The 20,238-nt window shown below is 36.9% G+C and overlaps 1 protein-coding gene and 1 long non-coding RNA gene across 4 annotated transcripts; both read right to left on the bottom strand.

The window, feature by feature from the left end:
* Positions 1-5,832: 5,832 nt before the first annotated feature.
* Positions 5,833-7,098, bottom strand: LOC148842648 (uncharacterized). Its single transcript, XR_016103012.1, has 2 exons — positions 6,639-7,098; positions 5,833-6,061 (listed from the first exon to the last, which is right to left on the bottom strand). It is a non-coding gene; the product is annotated as an uncharacterized LOC148842648 (long non-coding RNA).
* Positions 7,099-8,435: 1,337 nt separating this feature from the next.
* LOC148842647 (uncharacterized) lies at positions 8,436-13,478 on the bottom strand. 3 transcript variants are annotated; one of them, XM_088956906.1, is made up of 7 exons: positions 13,046-13,478; positions 12,797-12,895; positions 12,525-12,620; positions 12,350-12,421; positions 10,377-12,255; positions 10,055-10,154; positions 8,436-9,361 (listed from the first exon to the last, which is right to left on the bottom strand). In XM_088956906.1, exons 5-7 carry the CDS (start codon positions 12,249-12,251, stop codon positions 8,721-8,723), a joined length of 2,616 nt encoding a protein of 871 aa, XP_088813032.1. In that variant the 5' UTR covers positions 12,252-12,255; positions 12,350-12,421; positions 12,525-12,620; positions 12,797-12,895; positions 13,046-13,478; the 3' UTR covers positions 8,436-8,720. The 3 variants fall into 3 exon arrangements, with proteins under 3 accessions (XP_088813032.1, XP_088813031.1, XP_088813030.1); XM_088956905.1 differs by lacking the exon at positions 12,350-12,421 and having other exon boundaries at positions 12,495-12,620; XM_088956904.1 differs by lacking the exon at positions 12,350-12,421.
* Between the last annotated feature and the right edge of the window lie 6,760 nt (positions 13,479-20,238).

Genomic DNA, 20,238 nt, shown 5'->3' with positions numbered 1-20,238 from the left:
TGCTGATGGAATCCTGTCGAAATGTTTCTTTGCTTCTAACACTCCTATTAAGTTTGAGGGAATCAGGATGCTTCACTGATGCTTTGCCCATATGGCTGCGGAATTGGGTTTATCTGAACTCTGTTTCTTTTTCTTTTTCTCTGCAATCCTCTTATTACCACAAAAAAAAAAAAAAAAAAAAACTCCTGTTAGGTAACTCTGACTAGCATCCTTAATTTCTCGGGCAATATTCCACCCTTTAATCTGGTTTTAAGGCAGGAGGTAATGCCAAGTGAATGGTGGTGCCGTCCTCAAGAGGGTGGCTTTTCTTTGGCACCCAATGCATCGACACAACTCATCGCACCACTCGGATGGTCTGGTCAGTTTTGGGCTCGCACCAAATGTAACATTGACGACACGGGAAACGGTAAGTGCATCACCGGAGACTGCGATGGACTAAAGTGTGCGGGCGGTGGTGCACCACCCGTTACACTTGCCGAACTCACCATCGGTGTCAGCAGCACTAACAATATGGATTTCTACGACATAGGCGTCGTGGATGGCTACAATGTAGGTATGTAAGGGTGTCGGGTGGGACAGGAGCCTGCCAGTACGCTGTTTGCGTTGCCGATCTCAACCATAGTTGTCCAGAAGGACTGCAAGTAACGGACTCCGGCGACGTGGTAGCATGCAACGGCGGTTCCGTGTTGTGTAGGGGCAGTGGGGAGGGAGGAGAAGAGAAGAGAAGAGAGAGAGAATGAGAAGCAGCGGCAGTTCCGACTGTGTAGGGACAGTGGGGAGGGAGGAGAAGAGAAGAGGGAGAGAATGAGAAAAGAGAAAGAAGCATTGGATGGGTTAATTGGATTTCATAATATTTTGGAGTCCATGCTGCCGTTAGGAACACAGATGCTCAACCACCACGGCTTTGTCATGGCAACTCACCTCTGACGCAGATGCTGTACCAAACGGGCTTGTAATTTGTATTCGGTTTCTCTGATCTGGAGTGATTACTGATAGGGAAACCAAATGCCTCAGCTCTCTTTGCAGTTGCTGAACCAATGCGGCCCAGTCCCAGAATGCCTACTGTTTTGCCACTGAACCGCAAAAGAGCAAGAAACATGAGCACAAGAAAGAGAAAGTTGAGTGCTAGCTTTACGTTTTAAAGGTAGTTACATCTTCTGAAGAATTTAATGAAGAAATCAGTCCTGTAAACTCAGCTTCTTTTTCCCATGAAAGAAAATGTTCTGAGTACTAGCAGGACAGTTTAGACCTTGCACAAATGTATTTCTTTTGCTTTGTTCAAGAAAGTGTGGTGAAGAAAAGTTGTCTACACCTTGGATTTTGAATTTTTCTTTTTCTTCTTTTCCCATCAAAGCTTTTTCGGTATTATGTTTTTTCAGCAGCATAAAATTTTTCTTGTATCTATTACACTCTTCATCAAATGCAGTTCCTAGGCTGCTATACTATAGCAGCAAATGCATTATATACCCTGCATGCCACCAATCTATTTGGCTTTCCTTTATCTCTGGATCTTTAATCTGGCATGGTATTTTTACTGAATAATGTTACATACACCATTAGAATCTGTATTCAACATGTAATAAAATTCAGCATAGAACAAGGTTCTAATCTTGTATGACAAAAACCTAACAAAGCACCAGAAAGGAAACATCCTTCCCCAGCCTCATAAACCTCTAGTAATGTTTCTTTTATTCAACCCAAGAATAAAACCCATAATTGAACCAATTATCTCAATATAAATACATGTTTGACCAATAAGTTGACCATATTAGATTTCCATGGGCACATCAAGAGAACAGCATAATAAAAAGCTATCAGTCTAATTAGGCCAACCATCTTTTGTCAAATGAAATTCTAATGAGGTTTAAGTTTTTAATCACTCAAACTGCTTTTCTTTTAGTGAATGATGACCCATCAACAATGTTAATCCACTCAATATCACATACCACTTGGGCTTCAGGTACAACTCTGTTACACGCTGCCTTTTGAGATTTGCAATCACCTTGTACAATGTTAAGGATGGTATTATAGGATTCAACATCAGGAATTCACTTACTGCTACTGCTAGAAATACTAAGACAGTGAGTCAATAGGACTTCTTCCTACCTTTCTAATAAGGTTAGATAAATCTCCTTCTATAAAAACAAGAATATTGTTAGCAAAGCCAACTTTTTAAAGATCGACATGAAAATCTCCTTCTATAAAAACAAGAATATTGTATTGACTTTCTGGCTGATGAATATGTTGCCTGAGTGGAATACCGGTTTCTTCATCATTCCACCTATACTTGCATCAGCCGATATGTGTTGGCTCATTAAAAATTTTGAAAATTGAAAATTTCCAACCTATTCCTATTTATTGCAACTAATTAGCATAATTTCAACTGATTAACCAATAATAAGTGCCAATTCAAATTTGTAGTTAATGCTATAGTAATATTTATTGCAATTCTCTAAATTCTAACCCATAATTGGTGCCAACTCAAATTCATAATTAATACTAAAGACCAAGTTACTTATAAATGTGGAAAGTTGAACCTCTCCAACGTGAAATCCAAGTAACCTTTCTTTTTTTTTTTTTGATAGATGAAATCCGAGTAACCTTTAACACTACAGCACACAACATTATGTACATAACTCAGGTTTTATTTTTAATCTTTAATCTCATTTTATGAACTTTAAAATTAGTATTATGATCTTTAATCCCATTTTATGAACTTTGAAATTAGAATTTTCCTTAGCAACCTTCCCTCAACTTTCTGTTTTTCTCTTGTTTTTTATCAAACCAAACACAGCCTTAGTGTATCTTGGTAGTCCACACTTAACATAAACTATTAAAGTATGTGATTCCTATTTGTTTATACCTTATCCACTGTTATTTTTTTTTACTAGCTACCTTATTCACTGTTGTTTCAACCTTAGATTTAGTGTTATTAATGTATTTGTGGGATTTTTTACTCTCCTTAATGTATCTATTGGTATTTTGTATCTAAATCTTTCCACTGTGTCTATGCATATCCAAAGTGTATCACAATTCAAATCCGAAAATTGCCTTACCAATATGCTTTGTGAAACTAAAATTTTGAACCTTGAGTAAGACCCATGTCTAACAAGAAGCGCCTTTTTTTTGTGAAGAGTAAGAATAACATTTTTATTGATAAAAAAGAAAAACTGATTACAACCAGACATGGATGCTAAGATAACACCCAAAACCAGCTATAGAAGGACAAGAAAGCCACGACCAAACATGATGGAAACAACCCCCCCTCAACACTGCAAAAGCACCTAGTCTTCAGCTTCAAACGTTTAGTCACGACCATTGTCATCCTTGTCCCAGACCTTACCTCCTTTCCTTACCAACTTCTTCTTCATTCTCTCTTCCTTTTTTCTCTTTTCAAAAATTTCAGAAGCTCTTCTAGCGCACTCACCTCCCCAGGTAGATAAACCTAAGCTCTTGCCAACTTTAACATCTCCACTTTATCCACTTTATCCCCTTCCTCCTCTCCATCTTGATGAGCCAAAGTGAAACAATTCTCACCAACTCGACCTCCCTCCTCCATATTCCTTGACCCTACTCTAACTAACCTCCACACCTTCCTTTTCCAGAGTCGACCCCCCCCCCCCCTTTCATCACCCTACTTCGAATCTAAAACTTTTAATTTATTCCTCTTGTAGACTCTCTTATATTTATTGAAGGACCCTCCCCAATCAACCTGTCTTTTAGCCTTGAAAAAACCTTATACACCTGAACAAAATGAAACTTGTTTGTCTCTCTGACATTCTTCAATCCTTTGAAGATTTAACGTCTCCTTCCTTGTTCATGCTCCTTAACTGACTTACGACTCCAATCCTCCCAATTGAAACTTCAAGCTTTTGGAACTCCTCGTACTCTGCCGATGAACCAGATTCCTTGTCCTTGTCCAAAGCCTCTTCTGAATCCTCAGCACAGCAACTAGTATTCCGTCTCTTGTCGGCACCTTCTTCCCAACCATCCTTTTCTACCCTTCCTTTCTTTTGCTTTCCTTCCAACTTACTGATTCCAATATTTTTTCCCTCGAACCCACCTCCCTTCCCTCCTTCTGGCCTCCTAAACAGCCAGCATTTTGATCCTCCACATCCAAATTCCATGGTTGAGACGTGTTAGGAGGTAGCTCGACAACAAATTCACCAAAAGAAATAATTTTACGTATTTGCTGACCAAGCCTTGTCTCCTTCTTCTTTCTTCCACCACAGGGTTCCTTTGAATCAAAGATATTCTCAATCATCATCTACCTTAATCAAGTCATCCTTTGGAAATAGGTCCACTAACATTGATATTGTGTTCTCCACTTATTTGATGATTTACTTGCAATCACATCCTCAACAAATTCATGACTATTAGCCAAAGGAGTAAGAGGAACAAGAGAAGATTGCAAACTGCAATGTGATTACGTTCCAATTCACTGTGATCAATAATCCAAAAGCAGTTCATAAAACGAAGGGGCATAAGATTCTCAGATGGCACTGAGGGGGAGATTTTTTCTTCAAAAACCTGTTTGTTTCTTTCTTCCCATACCCTTTTCCAACAAATTTGTATGGTTTCCAGAGATGCAAAAAGTTGCAACATCTCATGGGGCACAAATGACCATTCCCCCGCCCTCAAATTTGGTGGAGTTTGGATCTGCTGACCACAAGACGCTGGCCGCATCTTGTGCACAAGACACCACAGCTGCACATTGGTAACATCTCCCTATGAATGGTTACAAAAGGTACAAGAGATGTGTGGTTGGCTATAGGGTGTTATGGTAAGCATCTTTTGGTCAGCAGATCTAGATTCCATTTAGTGTTCCCAGGACCAAAAAAGCTTCCTGATAAATCCAGTAGTTGTTTCACTGTTCCAGGAATACCAGAAATGTCCCAATGTAACATTTCCAAATGCTGTCCAAGTCAATCTTACATATTTTGATGAGTTATGCACATGTTAATTGTTTATAAATACAACTTCTAAACCAAAAATTAAATCAATAAATGATTAAAGGAAAACTTAAATCTGGTTTTCAGGGGAAAAATGACTGCATTTTTTAGCAACCTCCTTGGTTCCAAGGAAAAAACACATACACATAAAGGTATTAGAGCCATGGATACACTCTTTACCAACCCAAAATAGGTTATAAGCACTCATATCAATATGCCAGAAAAAGGCCTTTACCCAATGTTGGTCCCAATGATATGTCAAAGGGAGCATGATCAGCTATTTCGAAATGTTTATATTTATGGTTATGCAGCCCGTCTAGTGGGTCGCCTGGGCAATGGACCTTTCAAAGCAATAGTCATTGCCCCGATACGCTTTATTTACACTGATAAATTCTTATCATCGGAATGTATTTTCCAGAAATCTTTAGTATTTTCTATAACCAATGATTTATCAACTTTTATGGTCCTTTTAATCAATGAAAACATGACTTAATGCTTAATGCAAATGATATATCAAATGAGAAAATAGATTAACCTTGCATATGCATATAAGCTTCTGAGGTCTCAAGGTTTTATATCGACACATGTGTTGTTAAGTTAAATACTGACCCAAATCTTGATTAAACATAGCAAATCTTGGTTTGGTCGCCTAGTAATCGTCATTCCAAACTGCCACTCATAAGTCTTGGTTTGGCCCAATCTGAAACATAGCAATCTTGGTCTGAAGCATCGGATTACACCTAAAACTATATTAAAACTTTTCCTAGAGAATTCCAGTTAAAAGGACAAACTTGACAACAGATTAATTCCTATAGCGGGGCACCTCATAACGAGCCAGGAGACTTGTACGCAGTTTGCAGACAAAATCAAGATAGTGCAGTAAAGCTAGAATAATATAAAGATGGATTGCATTAATGTGTACCCAATAAGCACATGCTTATCTGCAATTAATACAGAACACTGTGTGTCATTCTGGGTATCATCTGTCAAGAAGAAATTAAGCACAAATGCAGAGTGTCAAATGGCTCCAAGTGGCACCCTGAGTGGTGTATTTATTAATTGCAAAGACTCTGCTGACGCTGACGGAAGGATTTCCCAGGTGTCAATACCTATTAAAAGTTGAATGCATGTTCATTCAGATACACATAACACACATTAGAAATAATATCTTATGGGGGTTCTTTTTAAGCTATATATCTATTTATGGGTAATGATGGGAGCTGATGTTTCACCTAAGGCAACAAAAAATACATGAAATTCCAAACAAAAAGAGGAAAAAAAACTCAGGAAAAGCAGTTGATAGTTTTGTTATGAATATAGAGAATTGATCTTTTATTTATCAACAATTTCATGGAATATGACATTTTTTAGTGGAAACTCACAGAAATTTTCAGTCTCAATGGCTATGAAGATTAAATCCATATGCAAGTACTGACTGATACACCATGGTTTATTGGTCTTTTGGTAAGGTTGTTCATATATAGAAGAAGAAGATAAGACAGGACCGCTGATTCACAGATATACTTAATAAGCACAAGTAAGTCACAAATTCTCCTTTTGTTGAACAAACAATTCAAACATTGGCATTTCCACTTCTAGATCACTAAAGTTCAAAACTGAATCATGAAAGAGAAAGAAAAAGAGACCGGGAACATCCAAAAAGAATGATACAGAAGAACTGCAGACCTTCGTAGTCAATTTAAAATCCCCTCTGACCCACGACCCACTTCTCACGTAGCGATGTCAGCACAGCCAACATAAACCCAATGCTAAATCAGCAACATCCTCAGTAAGAACATCTGGAGTATTGGTAACCCTAATCCCTCTCTCCTTGCAGTTCACCAGATCAACCTTGTTCTTCTTCTATTCTCGTCAGTGGCTACTCATTCCCAGTACTTAGGATAACTCTTTTTGTTAGTTCTCTGTTGTCCAGTGATTACACATTTACACTGGTTCAGAATCTTCATTGATATTTTTCCCGTATCGGACCGAATCAGCGATTTGTTTCGCGCGACGAGTTCTTCCGAGGTCTGAAGTCTTAATGTCTGAATTCTGATTCTATTTTTTTGGCAAATTACAGATAGCTACCCTGTAATTAGGGTGGGGGTAACACAGCCACCTCAAACTATGTGTTGCGATAACACCCCCCCCCCCCCCATATTTTTAGATTTCAGCAGTTTACCCCTCCCTGACTGCTAATGGGTTAACGGTACAAGGAAAATTACTAAATTAAACCAGTTGAGATTGATTCGTCAGTATTTCGTCTACCAACAATAAATATTAAAATAACGAAAATAACCATTATAGAGCACAAATTGTTTTTTGGGCAAATTATTAATTCCCCGGCCTCACAAATTTTTCACTGTTTAGTGATGATGAACTGATCATTCACAAGCATTCTCAAGATAAACTATGTTGAACAAAAAAGTTAGAAAAAAAAAACGTCAAAATGGTAAAATTGTCTCACAAAATAGCCTAATGGTAGTTTGAGGTTTTAGAAATATTTAAAAGAATATTCGAGAACCTAACTTATAGAATGCTAATGATGCGGACAAAGTGCTGGAATTCAAAAGATCAAGGGGTTTGTTACAAAAGTACTTTTATAAAAGTGTTTTTATAAAAGTGTTTTCATAAAAGTATTTTTATAAAAGTGCTTTTATAAAAGTACTTTAGTAAAAATGTTTTTATAAAAGTACTTTCATAAAGGTAATTTAATAAAAATGCTTTCAAAGGATATATTTTGAAAAATTGAAAGAAAATGAAGAACAAAATAGTCACAAATGCTTATTAGAGAAAAAGACCACCAAACGCCCAATATAAAATAAGTGCTTATTTGAAAAAGTTGGGTGCCAAATGCAAATAAATGCTTATTTGAATAAGCACTTATTTTTAACTTTAAAAGCACTCCCAAACATGGCCTAAGTCATGAATGCTTGAGCATGTTGATATTGTCTCCTGCCAAAGAAATGTTTCAAATGTAAGTGTCAGACCTTACTCCAGATAAAGACATCAACGGGCTTTTAGCTTTGGATTCTTCCTTCATGAATTGTATACTAATTAATCATCTTACAGTCAATCCTCAATTATTCAATTCTGAAATCTTATTTTTTTAGCCAATGTGCTTAAATTTTTAATTCTAGACCCTTGTTTCATACTCCATGAACAATATTTTTTTAGTCTTACTGATTGGCTTATAATTTTGGAGATCCATAATATTTACTTGCTTAGCAGATGAAAGAATGCAGAACCAGAAAATTTAGAACTGAAAATGGTCTTCTATATACCCAAATGTTCCTTTCTATCTGAACCATGAGCGAGTTAAAAGGGCCAATTTGTACAATCCTCCAATGGATTCATAAGCCCAAGTTCATCTTAATTTTGTTTATTTAGCTTGACCAAAACCAACCTCTGTAGGCTGCCTGTAACAGCAGAAATGGTGTGGAAATATGTTAGAACTTAGAATAGACCAACCCTTGAATCCAATTTACCTAAATGCCGATCATTGAAGTATTGAAAATGTTCATTATTTTTAGTTTTACAATGACTGTAATACCTTCAGGGGTAAGCCAGCAATCTCATTTCTCCATGTTGTATTGACTCAATAACTTCTATGTACAGGAAATACCAACTTCATCTGCTAACTGTTCCCTCCACCCATTTGTTTATATCCTCAAAGTGTCAATAAGCAACCCGGAAACCCCCCTCCAAAAAGAAAAACCACCAATAAAACAGAAAACAGAAAAAAGAAAAAAAAGAAAGTATAAAATGCTATGGCATAAGATTCAAAACAACCTCCTGAATCAGTTGGTTTAAAACTTGCTTCTCCAATTCACCTACAACTTGGTCAGCTTCATCGGTGGAAAATCCATTAATCCAACCTAAATCCCATGCACCACCCAAAACCAACTTGCAACTGAGATCTTTTTCCAACATGATATAAAGAATATCTACAGGAAGAACATCACCATCAATCTTGTTATAATTGCTCAAATTCTCGATTACATCACATGCTTCCTCTACTAACTTGTCCAGAGAGATACTGATTCTTGGATTCATGAACCTAAACAAAGGATGAAACGCTTGCAATGTTTGCAGGCTTTTCTGTTCCATGAGCTCATTGGCATAGTCCAAGAAGAACCTGACATTTGTTATTCCAACTTCAAGTACACTAGGATCCTCTAAGACTACCGACTCCTCAACATTGACATCAAAGAGATCTGCAACACAGCTGAGAAATGGACTGCTAAAAAATAACGCCTTCAGATCATTTTTGGTTATAATGCTTTTCCTCCCTTGAGTTTCTTGACTGATGAGCTTGCTAGCTTCTTCTGCATGTCTGATGCCTCTTTCATGTTCAGTGGTGCAAGGTCTAATTTCAGATACAGAATTCTGGTCCTTGTTGCAGTGGTCTACAATCAAAACAAAGATATTGAATTATGTAAACAAATGCAGATATATAGATGCATGCCTAGGTCTAGCTGTGAAAGACCATCAACATTACTGTCTGAACAATACTTATTATGATGTATTTGTTATTTTTGAGGATGATACACTGATAGAAGGAAAGTGTCATTTGTAACAGTACAGCTATTAAGTACATGTCAACTAATACAGTACATATAAACCATTTACAGCATGAATAAAACACCACTTATGCACATTATTTAAACATTAGTTATGATTTTTCTTTATTTAAAGCTCTTTTACTTTCAAGAGATGACAACTTTGTTTAGTGCTTTACTGTTCTTGTGCAAACTGTATATGAGCAAAATCTCTTTACAAAGATAGGCTTAGTCTGACAAGAGCTGAAGTAATGAACATTTCAGGAAATTTGAACCATTTTTTCTATTATCCTCTTACTTTTCTCTTAGAGGATCAATTGCCTGATCCTGTCATATATACATAAATGTATTTAGACATACATATCTGATAGTTAGATAGCACCGGTTAACATGCATATACACGAAATGAATGGTTATTATAACAAGAAGTGCAGAAGTGAATGCAAGAGAACCTGAATGCTAGAGATGCAATATTTAATCTTTTTTGAAAATTCAACAACTAACATTGTTCGCCGATACTATCACTAAGAAAAGATTTACCTTCAATTTCAATTTCAAAACCCTTTCTCCCTTCACCAGCTAGGACTTGATCTGCGAGTGTTGTTGTCAAAATGCAATCTTTACATTTTAAGCTTTCCATCTGCAGAAGAGAAACTGAATTATTTTCCAGAAATCAACCTTCATATTCTTTATGCACTAGGAAAAAAAAAAGAGCTTGTTAATTCTTTTATGGATGAATTTTGGTGACAAAGTCTAAAGAGCTCAGAGAAGAAACCAAGTGCCATAAACATTGCTTGGGGGGGGGGGGGGGGGGCGGGGGGGAAGAGAGAGAGAGAGAGAGAGAGATTATAAGCAAACTCACAACTGAATTATTCACAGTTGGATCTTTGACTGGTATTGCTTTCTTTCTGTGGTTTTTCTTCCTCTGATCAGTGGAATTCTGTAATACAGGCTTTGTAGTATTTACTGACTTAGGATCTTGAACAGTACTTTGTTGGAAAACCTGCTTCTTTGTGATGATCAACTCAATTTCAGGGTTTATCAACTTTGCAGAGATTGATTTGGCCCGGTTTTGATATCTTTTTCCAGCTACAGGTGTCACAGCGTCTTTCTCTATTGGTTTTCTTTTGTCAGATGGCACCATTTTTGTCCTCTCAGCATTTTGATTTGGTGATTCCTTTAAGGAAGCATAAGATTTCCTCTTATTAGGAGATGCCTTTTCCTTGTTCTTGAATACCTTGACCTTGGGTTCTCTGGGTTTCTTTGTCTTCAATTCTTTCACCTCCTGGGGTTCCTTAGGAGATATTTCAGGGTCCTTAGCTCCTTCCTCCCAGATGGTCCTTTTGGTTGGAGCTTCCTCGTCTGCTTCCAGTTTCCTAAGCATCTGTGTTTGGTCCAAAATTTCCTCTTCCACAATAACAATTTCAGCTGGAAGCTCTTTTTTCACTTTCAGTCTTCCAAGCATCTCTATAAAGCCTGGAGCTCTCTCTTCCCTGATAATCATTTTAGGTGGAGGTTCTTCTTTCACCTCCAGTTTTGTGAGGATTTCTTTAGTATCGAAAGCTCCCTCTTCATCACTAAACCTTCCCAACAAGGACCCTTCTGTCTTTGCATATGGAAAACGTAGAGGTTTTATGATTACAATAGGTGGAATTTGATGATCAAACCTCTGTTCTGAACAGGAAGTATTGGGAAGATGGGAACAGTGTGTATATCCTTCACTACAATTGTTCTTCAAATGTTCTTTAAATTGCATGGCCTCAATAATTTCATTCAGAATCCTATTCTCTGGATTAGCACTCAAGTCCACAGATTTTGTTTTCCTAACTTTTGGCATGTCAGTACTAAAAATATGTCTCTGTTGATTTGAGCTCTTCTCACTTTCCACCTGTTTCTCAGAAGGCAGGACTTGTTCTGGTGGGAGTTCTTCCAGACCCATAAGCTTGGCAATCAAATTTGGTGACTTTGCCTTTTTATCTTGGGTTGGTGAACAGTAAGCAGATGTTGATCTACTGGAGTGAACCATCACAGACTGGCTGGAACTTGCGGAGGGAATATCCACTGTGGAACCAAATTTCCTTCCACTGCAGGAGGTCTTTTCTTCTTTGGAAATAGAGAGAAGGTTTTCCCTGGAAATGCCATCTCCGATCATTTTCTTGAGTTCCTCCCTGCATTCCCCTGAAGAGTCATCAACAGAGAGCCGGGACATTTGCAATCTTGTCTGGTAATCTTTGTCTCCAAATCGATCAGAATCCACTCTGTCAATATCCATCTCCGCCTCTTGGTCAGACTTTGGTTTCTGCTTTTTCTTCAACTGAGCCATGTATTTTGACGCTTCTTGCAGTTTTCCCAGCACGATTAGAGACTCTTGCAGATCCAGAGCACCTTTCAGAAGATCTCTTGTGATATCTTTGGACTGCCCATCAAAGCTCAAGCCCCTTGACCATGAGTCGATCATATGGTTTATCTTCTGAGCTCCTCTGGAGACCTCCAAGAGTTGAGAGGAAGGTAGAGCATGTAATTCTTCTTTGTTCCCTTTAGAGACCAATCTCTTCCTTTCTTCCCTACATACCGATGGATTTGACTGTTCCTTCTGAAATCTTCGGCAATCGCTACTAGGCTCCATCTTTCGGATAACATTCTTGGTTCTGACAGTCCGACATTCCACAACTCCACTTGGATCATTACAGATGAGAAATGATCTGTAACCAACTGATCTAGCTCTGTTTTGAGGCATTTTTCTATTGCAGAAAATTCCATTGAAGGGTCAGAAACTAGTAATTATCAGAGCATAGAACCTAGCAAACTCATTAAATTTCTCCAAGAGAAACTTACATGGTCTTGGATTTTTCAATGAAATTCTACGTGAGACTAGTTACAGAAAAAAAAAAAAAAAGCAGTACGAGCCTGTTTCATGGCAAAATACGGGTAAAATGAAGTATCAGTTGCTGCCTATTCAAATAAAGAACTAAAAACTAACATGAAATCCCTTTCGTTGACAACTCCAAACCTGGGCTCTTGAGTCTTCTCAGAAGTTTCTGACTAAGATTGATAATCGACAGTAGTGGATTCTGATCAACCACATTTCTTCTGCTCTTCAACAAAACTAACCCACCAAAAGAAAGAGTAAGTAAGAAAGACGGACATGAAAAATACACCGAAGTCACTCCTCAAACGGACAACTAATGTGCTAGCTGAAAGAGAGAAAATGAAAACAAACTAACTAAGAACTTAAAATGAAAATATCATTCTTTTTCATGAAAAAAAAAAAAAGTTTCAAACCTGAGCTCTTGGGTATGCCGCAGTTCTGTTTTCTCAGAAACTTTTTGTTCATGTAGTCTCTTTCATTACCTCTGAATTAAAGCTTCTCTCCTTCAACATCTACTCAAGATCCCCCGATCAATAAAGCAAGAAAGAAAGAAAGAAAGACCCACGTGAGAAATCACGACAGACCAGTCATAGAATGCGAGAATAGCTACAGGCAATAGAAAATTGAGCTGAACCCAGTAACGGTTTAAGAGATTTTCACACCTCCATGTACACTTGGTGATGCAGATCCAAGAAGACAAGAAGAAGAGCTGTTGAATTGACAATGGGACTGTGGTTTCTAGCGCCGGCTACCCACTCCAGATACCGAGAACAGAAGTTGGATTTCTTGATAAATTTTTTATTGCTCGAACATACAATGAAATGGTTGAATTGTTTGGGAATATAACTTTCTTCTTTTGGTTACTTCTGGTTCTTGTCGTATGCGTGGTGAAGACTGAAGAGTAACCAAAGAAGCAACTCCTTCAAAGTTCAAACATGACGAGGGAAAACCGTAAAGATGGAAAAGGAGGAAACAATCGTAAATCTGAAACCATTAACAAGAAAATTACCAAACAACCCACTTGAAACAAAAGAACTGATCCAGAAGATTTTCAGTCATAAATTTATCTATTTGTTTATTATTTGCAATCTCATAGAATAGTCTGCACCAGTGAGTATGTTTGGTCATTTATACTGTAGCAATTGGATTTATTAACCGAGAACATTACAGCTATCTGCTCTCTGGGCCAAACGGATTTATTAGCCCAGAACCTATCAGACTCATCGGATGTCCCTTAACAGGGCAGGTCACTACTCTCATAAACCGACCCGAATTTATAAACCACCGGTTTAGCATTCGGATTATGGACGGTCAAAGCGGGTAGAACTGGTGGAGGTGGGGTCATACCCTCTGACTGACACATGATTGACGATCCAAGGAAATGGCGTTGATTTTAGTTAGAGCTGTAAACGGATCGGATCCAGCTATATCTGCATCCGCATTCGATTATGGAATCTCCATATTTATATTCACAATTTAATTATTATTGGGATGTAAGTTCTGACATCCAAATCCGAAATAATCGATTAAGAGTCAAATCGGACATCATACTTTTGAAGTTCATTGACAACCCTAATTTTAATAGTTCACAATTCTTGAAAGTTGCCATGTAGATGAAGATGATGCATCCGATTTCCTTTTGCACATGGCATATGGAATGGACGTCTCAATCTGCATTTATAGACCAACTTTACTTTCTATGTCACTAAAGCAGGCAACTAGCCACGTGCCAAAAGCCTGAAACCATATAACCAACTCATTGTCAACTAACGATTTCTGACGAATCAAACGAGCTAGTGAGATACAGGTATATTCTACTGAACCCAATTCGCCCATATCCGACCCGTGTACTACACATTTTCTTTCATCAATTCGTGTTGGCCTGAATTACATTTTATATTACTTTGGGTTCGGGCTTCAGGTAAGAAAAAAAGGAAAAGTTAGGGAAACTTAATTACACTAAATTTATCATGAAGAACCTGCAGTTATATAAGTTAGGTGATGTGATTCATATTCGTATTATGCAGGAAGAGATGTTCCCGATTTGATTTAGATCTGAACTCATATTGAGTTTGGATATACTCCTCACGGAACATTTTTCATACCAGTCATGGTATGTTTTAGATAAACATAGGGAATATCTCTTATATTTGTATATTGTTATTCATAAGAGATATTTTCAATATACGGTGAGATGTGTGTGAGGTCCGTGTGAGAAGCTTTGAACCTGATAGGATCAAATTGACAAGCTTCGAATCCAACCCATTGATGCTTGGTTAGACCTTACTCCTACCAACCAAAACTAACTGATACCTTTTTGATTCTCAAATATGAATTGCATGAAAAATATAAAAAATAAAAAAAAAACCATTGACTTAGGATTGCTCTCTCGCCAACTATAATATTACAAAATCTTGTAACCAATCAGGTGGTTATCAAATTCAGGGAAGGGGGGTTGATTGGGTTTCTGTAGGTTGTGTTTGGTTTGAAAGAAAATATAGGAAAAAGAAAAAAAAGTTAGAAAAACTTATATAAGTTTTGTAAAGGTTTTCCTATATTTCTTTTTCTTTTCCTATTTTTTTCCTTCAAACCAAACATAGCTATAGAGAATTCGTACATATGGTGATTTGGATATAAAGCAGAGTGGACCATGTTCATATGGTCACAAGAGTAATACATATGTGACATTTTGATTAATTAAAAAAATGCATACATTGTATTATTACACCAAAATTAAGTGGGATTTATCTATGATACAAATCATAGAAAGCCCATCATATCCTACCACAAAAGTGGTAGCCAATCAGATGAGATTTATCAAAATTCATGAGAGGTTTTGATTGATCCAAAGTTCTTTGGCATTATAAATTTTTACTTTTAACTAATATTTTTACCATCTAAAAACTAATAATTTTGACAAAAAAAAAAAAGAAGAAAATGGTTCATGTAGTTTACCTAACCATCAAACTTTTACAAATTGTACTGAAGCCATCATCAACATCATCCGGTACAAGGTGCTTTTGGACATAAAGTAACTGGACCGTATTCATCTTTTATGGTCACAAGATTTTGCTGCAAAAGCAGTAGATATGTATTGCATTTTCACTATCTAACAACTTACAATTTGACAAGGTGAAAAAAAGGAATGATAAGGAAAAAGAAAGCATGGTTCTTGATGGGGCATGATTCATGTAGTTTACAGAAGAATGAAATTTTGACGAATTGTACTTATGCCATCACCATCATCAGGTATGTGGTGCTTTGGATTGGATATAAAGCAAGTAGACTGTGTTCATCTCTTATTGGGTGGTCAGATAGATGATTTGCTGCAAAAGAAGTAAATTTGTGCTCAGTAAATACATATATGGCATTTTTGCTAATTATAAAAAAAAAATGCATAGACAACATCACTAATTTTAATTTTTAATTAACTTTTTTATCATCTTACACACTTTACAATTTGACACCACGAAAAGAAAAAAGCAAAAAAAAAAAAAAAAAAGCATGGGTCTTGATTGGCATGATTGTGTAGCTTGCCCCAACATGAAATTTTCACAAATTGTACCCATGTCATCATCATTTTAGATGATGATGATGAGTGAAACTTTCATGTTTGGGTGTGGGTATTTGGCATCGTGTGTTTCATAAGCATTTTGTTTTTGATGATGTGTCATGCACGCCATATTAGCAATTAAATTGAATCGGTAAGAAAATCACATTTGGTAATCCTGTTTCTTAAAAAAATAAGAAAGCTTTCGTAGCAATTAGCTTTGGAATTCGGAAAATGAGGGATTTCTTGAAACATCAAATTGACATTTCTTAATCACCCACATGACATGGCGTATCAAAATTTGAAAAAACTTACTAATATTTTTTTTAAGGGGTTGAACTGAAATCATAAACGTGGTAGAGCAATCAAGTGTTATTTATCAAAATTCATGGATGAATTTTGATTGGTCAAAACTCTTAATTATCATATATAAATTTTACACTGTCATTTTAAATATATTATAATATTAAGTTAAATCACTTTATCCCAATCATTCAATCAACCTGTATCTAGATTTCCTTTTCCAAATTCCACAAACAAATGTTAAATAAAACACTTGTAAATCAATGTCCACTTATGAAACAAAACGCTTATAAAACGCATTTGTGTCAAACACCCAATACATGAATCATGCTCCTCCAAGAATCATGTTATTTTTTATCAAAATTGTAAGGGAATTTTTTGGATTTGACCATGATGCCGGAAAGGCATGATACCGGAAAAACTTGTAACTAATCAACCGTAAAAGTGAAAACTTTATCAGATTAACTGACAGTCTGACACCTTCAAATTATAAAACGTTAGAAAGATGATTAGTCAAGTTTAAGGTGATGTTTGGTATCGTTTACGTTTATTCAGTAAACATTTATCGATGATGCCACATAGGCACCATTTCAGCATTTTCTTTCTCTTGCTCTTCTGCATGCATTTAAAATGTAAAAAGTAAACTTTAGTTTATGTACATATTAGCCGTTTGTAGAATTTATTTTTTAAAACTTCCACAAAGTACCAGGCATTTATATAATTATTCAATAAACATAAACGATACCAAATACATACTAAATCAATTGTCCATTCACCCTAGTGAAAGACGTAAGTGCAGGAGATTCAAACGGAAAACAATCACAATTTTTGCCTAGGTTTCATCGTTGAGTTGTTGAAATTCTAAATGGCACATTTTGAAAATTTAAAATCTTTTTCAGCATGGACCGCGATCTCCAGTATTCGATATTCCAGAAATTATAGCCACTTGATCATTCATAAATTCAATTGGTACTAATTGAACGGTCAGAAATCATGGTCGAATTAGGAACGGTAAACGCGTAGAGCACAGCAAACCAATCAAAAGCCTTTCTATGGTATGCCATGTCATTCACTCATTTTAGAGACGAGCAGTCGAGCAGCCATTTGATTGTGGCGCTAGCTTCCCTATTTTTGTTTTTGAAACTAGGAAAAATTAAAAAGAAAAAAAGAACGAGTGATAAATAATTAATGCGTCCACGTGACATGTTATAAATGGAATCACAGGACTCTTGTTGTTGACTGGACTAGTGGACTCTGGACTCTGGAGCAAATCTGATCGTTTTGTCATATCGTTTTCGGTGTCCCTCATAAATGATAAATATATTACGGAATCGGAGGAGCCTGCTTTCTATCCTATTTTCTACTTTTCTAGTACAATTCAAGTCTCAAGACTCATGCATTTGTAGACGGTAACACCTGTCCATAAAGGCATAAACACCATACTCACTCAAATCTCTGTCGGAAATCGGAATGGTGAAATGATTGGGTTACCATCAGGTCCGTCGCCCGCTGGTGACTCGTAAGTGGTATGACGTGGCAAAATGCCTGTCCTCCATCAAACTGTGAAATTTTATCTGAACCGCATACAAAATTTGCACCCGGTTCACCATTTGTTCTATGCTTTGCACTTTTACCTGCTGCAAAATTTGTGCTTTTTCGTTTCTCTTTTAGTCATTTGCTCTTGTTGGCAGTTCAAATTTTACACCTAAAAACCTGATGCAAATTTTATACAATCCTAGTTCTCTCATAGTGGGGACCATATCATTTTGCCTTTCACATTATTCCTCTAAATTAAATAATCTTCATCCGTTCTCAATTCTCTTTTACATAAGGTGGGCATGTATCATTTTATTTTGGGTTAATTACTCAAATTTACCTTATATTTTGACTAAAATATTTAAGTATACGTTACAGTTTGCAAAATTATTTGGATATACCTTGTAAATGGCCCCACATAACACAAATACGTCATTTGTTAAAGCTCGATTTGGAATGAATACAAATATAAATGTGTACAATATAAATACATACAAAATAATACAGAATACAAACATGTGGGCCTGGGGTTCCACTTTGCCACGTGGTCCCTGACCTTGCCACGTCAGAACATTACTTCTCATTCCATTGCATATATGCATTTTGTTGGTGGGTGCTGGGGAATGCTAATATATCTATCTCATTCTACCAATGGTTGTGCAGGACTATTCATTGTCAGTTGATTTTGAACTCTGTTTTTTTTTTTTGGCTATTAGGCATTAAGTTTGTAGCAGAGATTATATCATTTGCCGTTTTTAATGCAAGAAAGGGACCTCTGACTTGATTCTTTCTAACTTCAAATTCTATCGAAATAAAATGATTCTGCAGCTGCTTAACTGCTTTCATTGCCTACCAAACAAGCCAAATAAAGAAATCATTATATTACCAAATACCAAACCAAAACCAGCAGGTAAGCTGTGATATCAGACAGCTGAGAGCTGTTTTCTTTTTTATTATTCTGTGAGAATAAACCATTAAATTATAATTAGAACGTTTCCAACAAGCAATGTTCCGTGAGATTTTATAGTCACCCGTGCGCATAGACTGAATCATGCACAGTGCGCACTTGTGTCTCACCTGCGAACCAGAGAGGAAGAGTGACCACTGCCCGTCCAATGTGTGGGCCTCGTCTCTGGTTGGGTCAAGCCCTAATCTCTTATCGTATTTCTAAACCCACCAAAATATCGATCCGAAATCAAAGAGGCCGGTCCACCTTCATAAAACAAATGGATTAAGCATAGATGAGGACATTATTTGGATTTGGATACTTGGATGCGTCCAACTCCGATTTGAATTTTGAAGCCAAAAGTGAGCTTGGTTGTTAATTCAAGTGGGTTTCCCGAACATGGCCAACTCGGATTTGAATTTTGATCATTAATGCCTGCGGTAGTTGACGTATGTGTTATAGCTTGGTTCTGACATTCCATAAGAGAGGTTCAAATTTTGGTGCAACAAACTGAATTAAATTGGTGATCGGTGGACGGTGGTGTGTTCCTAATCGAGTTAGGGTCAAACCTGGTTGTGGGCAACAAACCCGCGCTTGGTTTGGCTACAACTACCCAGTACCCACAAGATTACATTATTTCAGTTTTCAAATTGAGGACATAAACTGCTTATAAATAACTGGATCAGAGTCCACATCGTGTGTAGGACCCATTTTTTTGTTTTGATAATTAGTGTAGGACAGTAGGACCCACTTGGACTAACAAACGGATTACTCAATGATCGTTTGTTTGGCATCGTTGCCGTTCCTTCAGAAAACGGCACCATATTAGTGCCACGTCGAAAAAATGATGCTTCATGAAATAGGGATTTGTTTGAAATCATTTTTTCATAAAAATGATATTTCAAGCCATGCCATGGAAATCAGGAAGTTATGGCCTAGAGTAACATTAAATTTAGTGTTTCCTGGAGCTACAGCTAATTGTTGCCAACAGGGATGTGAGGTGGTAATGATGTGGCACTAGATAATGGGTACCAGTGCCGGAAACGTTTCCTAAAACATGTGTACCAAATAGAAAAAGTTATTACTCCAAGAAATATCCTACCTGACAACAACGATTCCAGAAAAAAAAAAAAGACATTATTTTCTTAGAAAATGGTGCTTTCAATCCATACATCAGAAGATAAAACGGTGCTTCATCTGCAGCATCGATGCCAAACATATACTCAGAGATTGGATCTACTTCACACAGAGCGCATCTCACAATGAACTCATAGCCTCATCCCACTGTGCATTAGGAATATCTCCATCCTTTGTATTATTATTCATGGGGAGATGTTACCAATACACAGTAAGCAAGATGGGGCTGTGAGGTCTGTAATTCCGTATAAGATGCATTCCGTGAGGAATAGATCCCAATTCACTCACTAACAAGGTAATTGTGTTGGGGAATGGGGATCACTCTGGATCTGCTTCCCACAAATTATTCTATCTCTACCCAATGTATTTGGGATCATTTTTCA

Source organism: Nelumbo lutea, chromosome 8 (genome assembly GCF_056320005.1).
Source record: "Nelumbo lutea isolate HS-2025 chromosome 8, American lotus-T2T, whole genome shotgun sequence".
Lineage (NCBI taxonomy): Eukaryota > Viridiplantae > Streptophyta > Magnoliopsida > Proteales > Nelumbonaceae > Nelumbo > Nelumbo lutea.
This window is presented reverse-complemented; position numbering and strand designations above follow the sequence as displayed.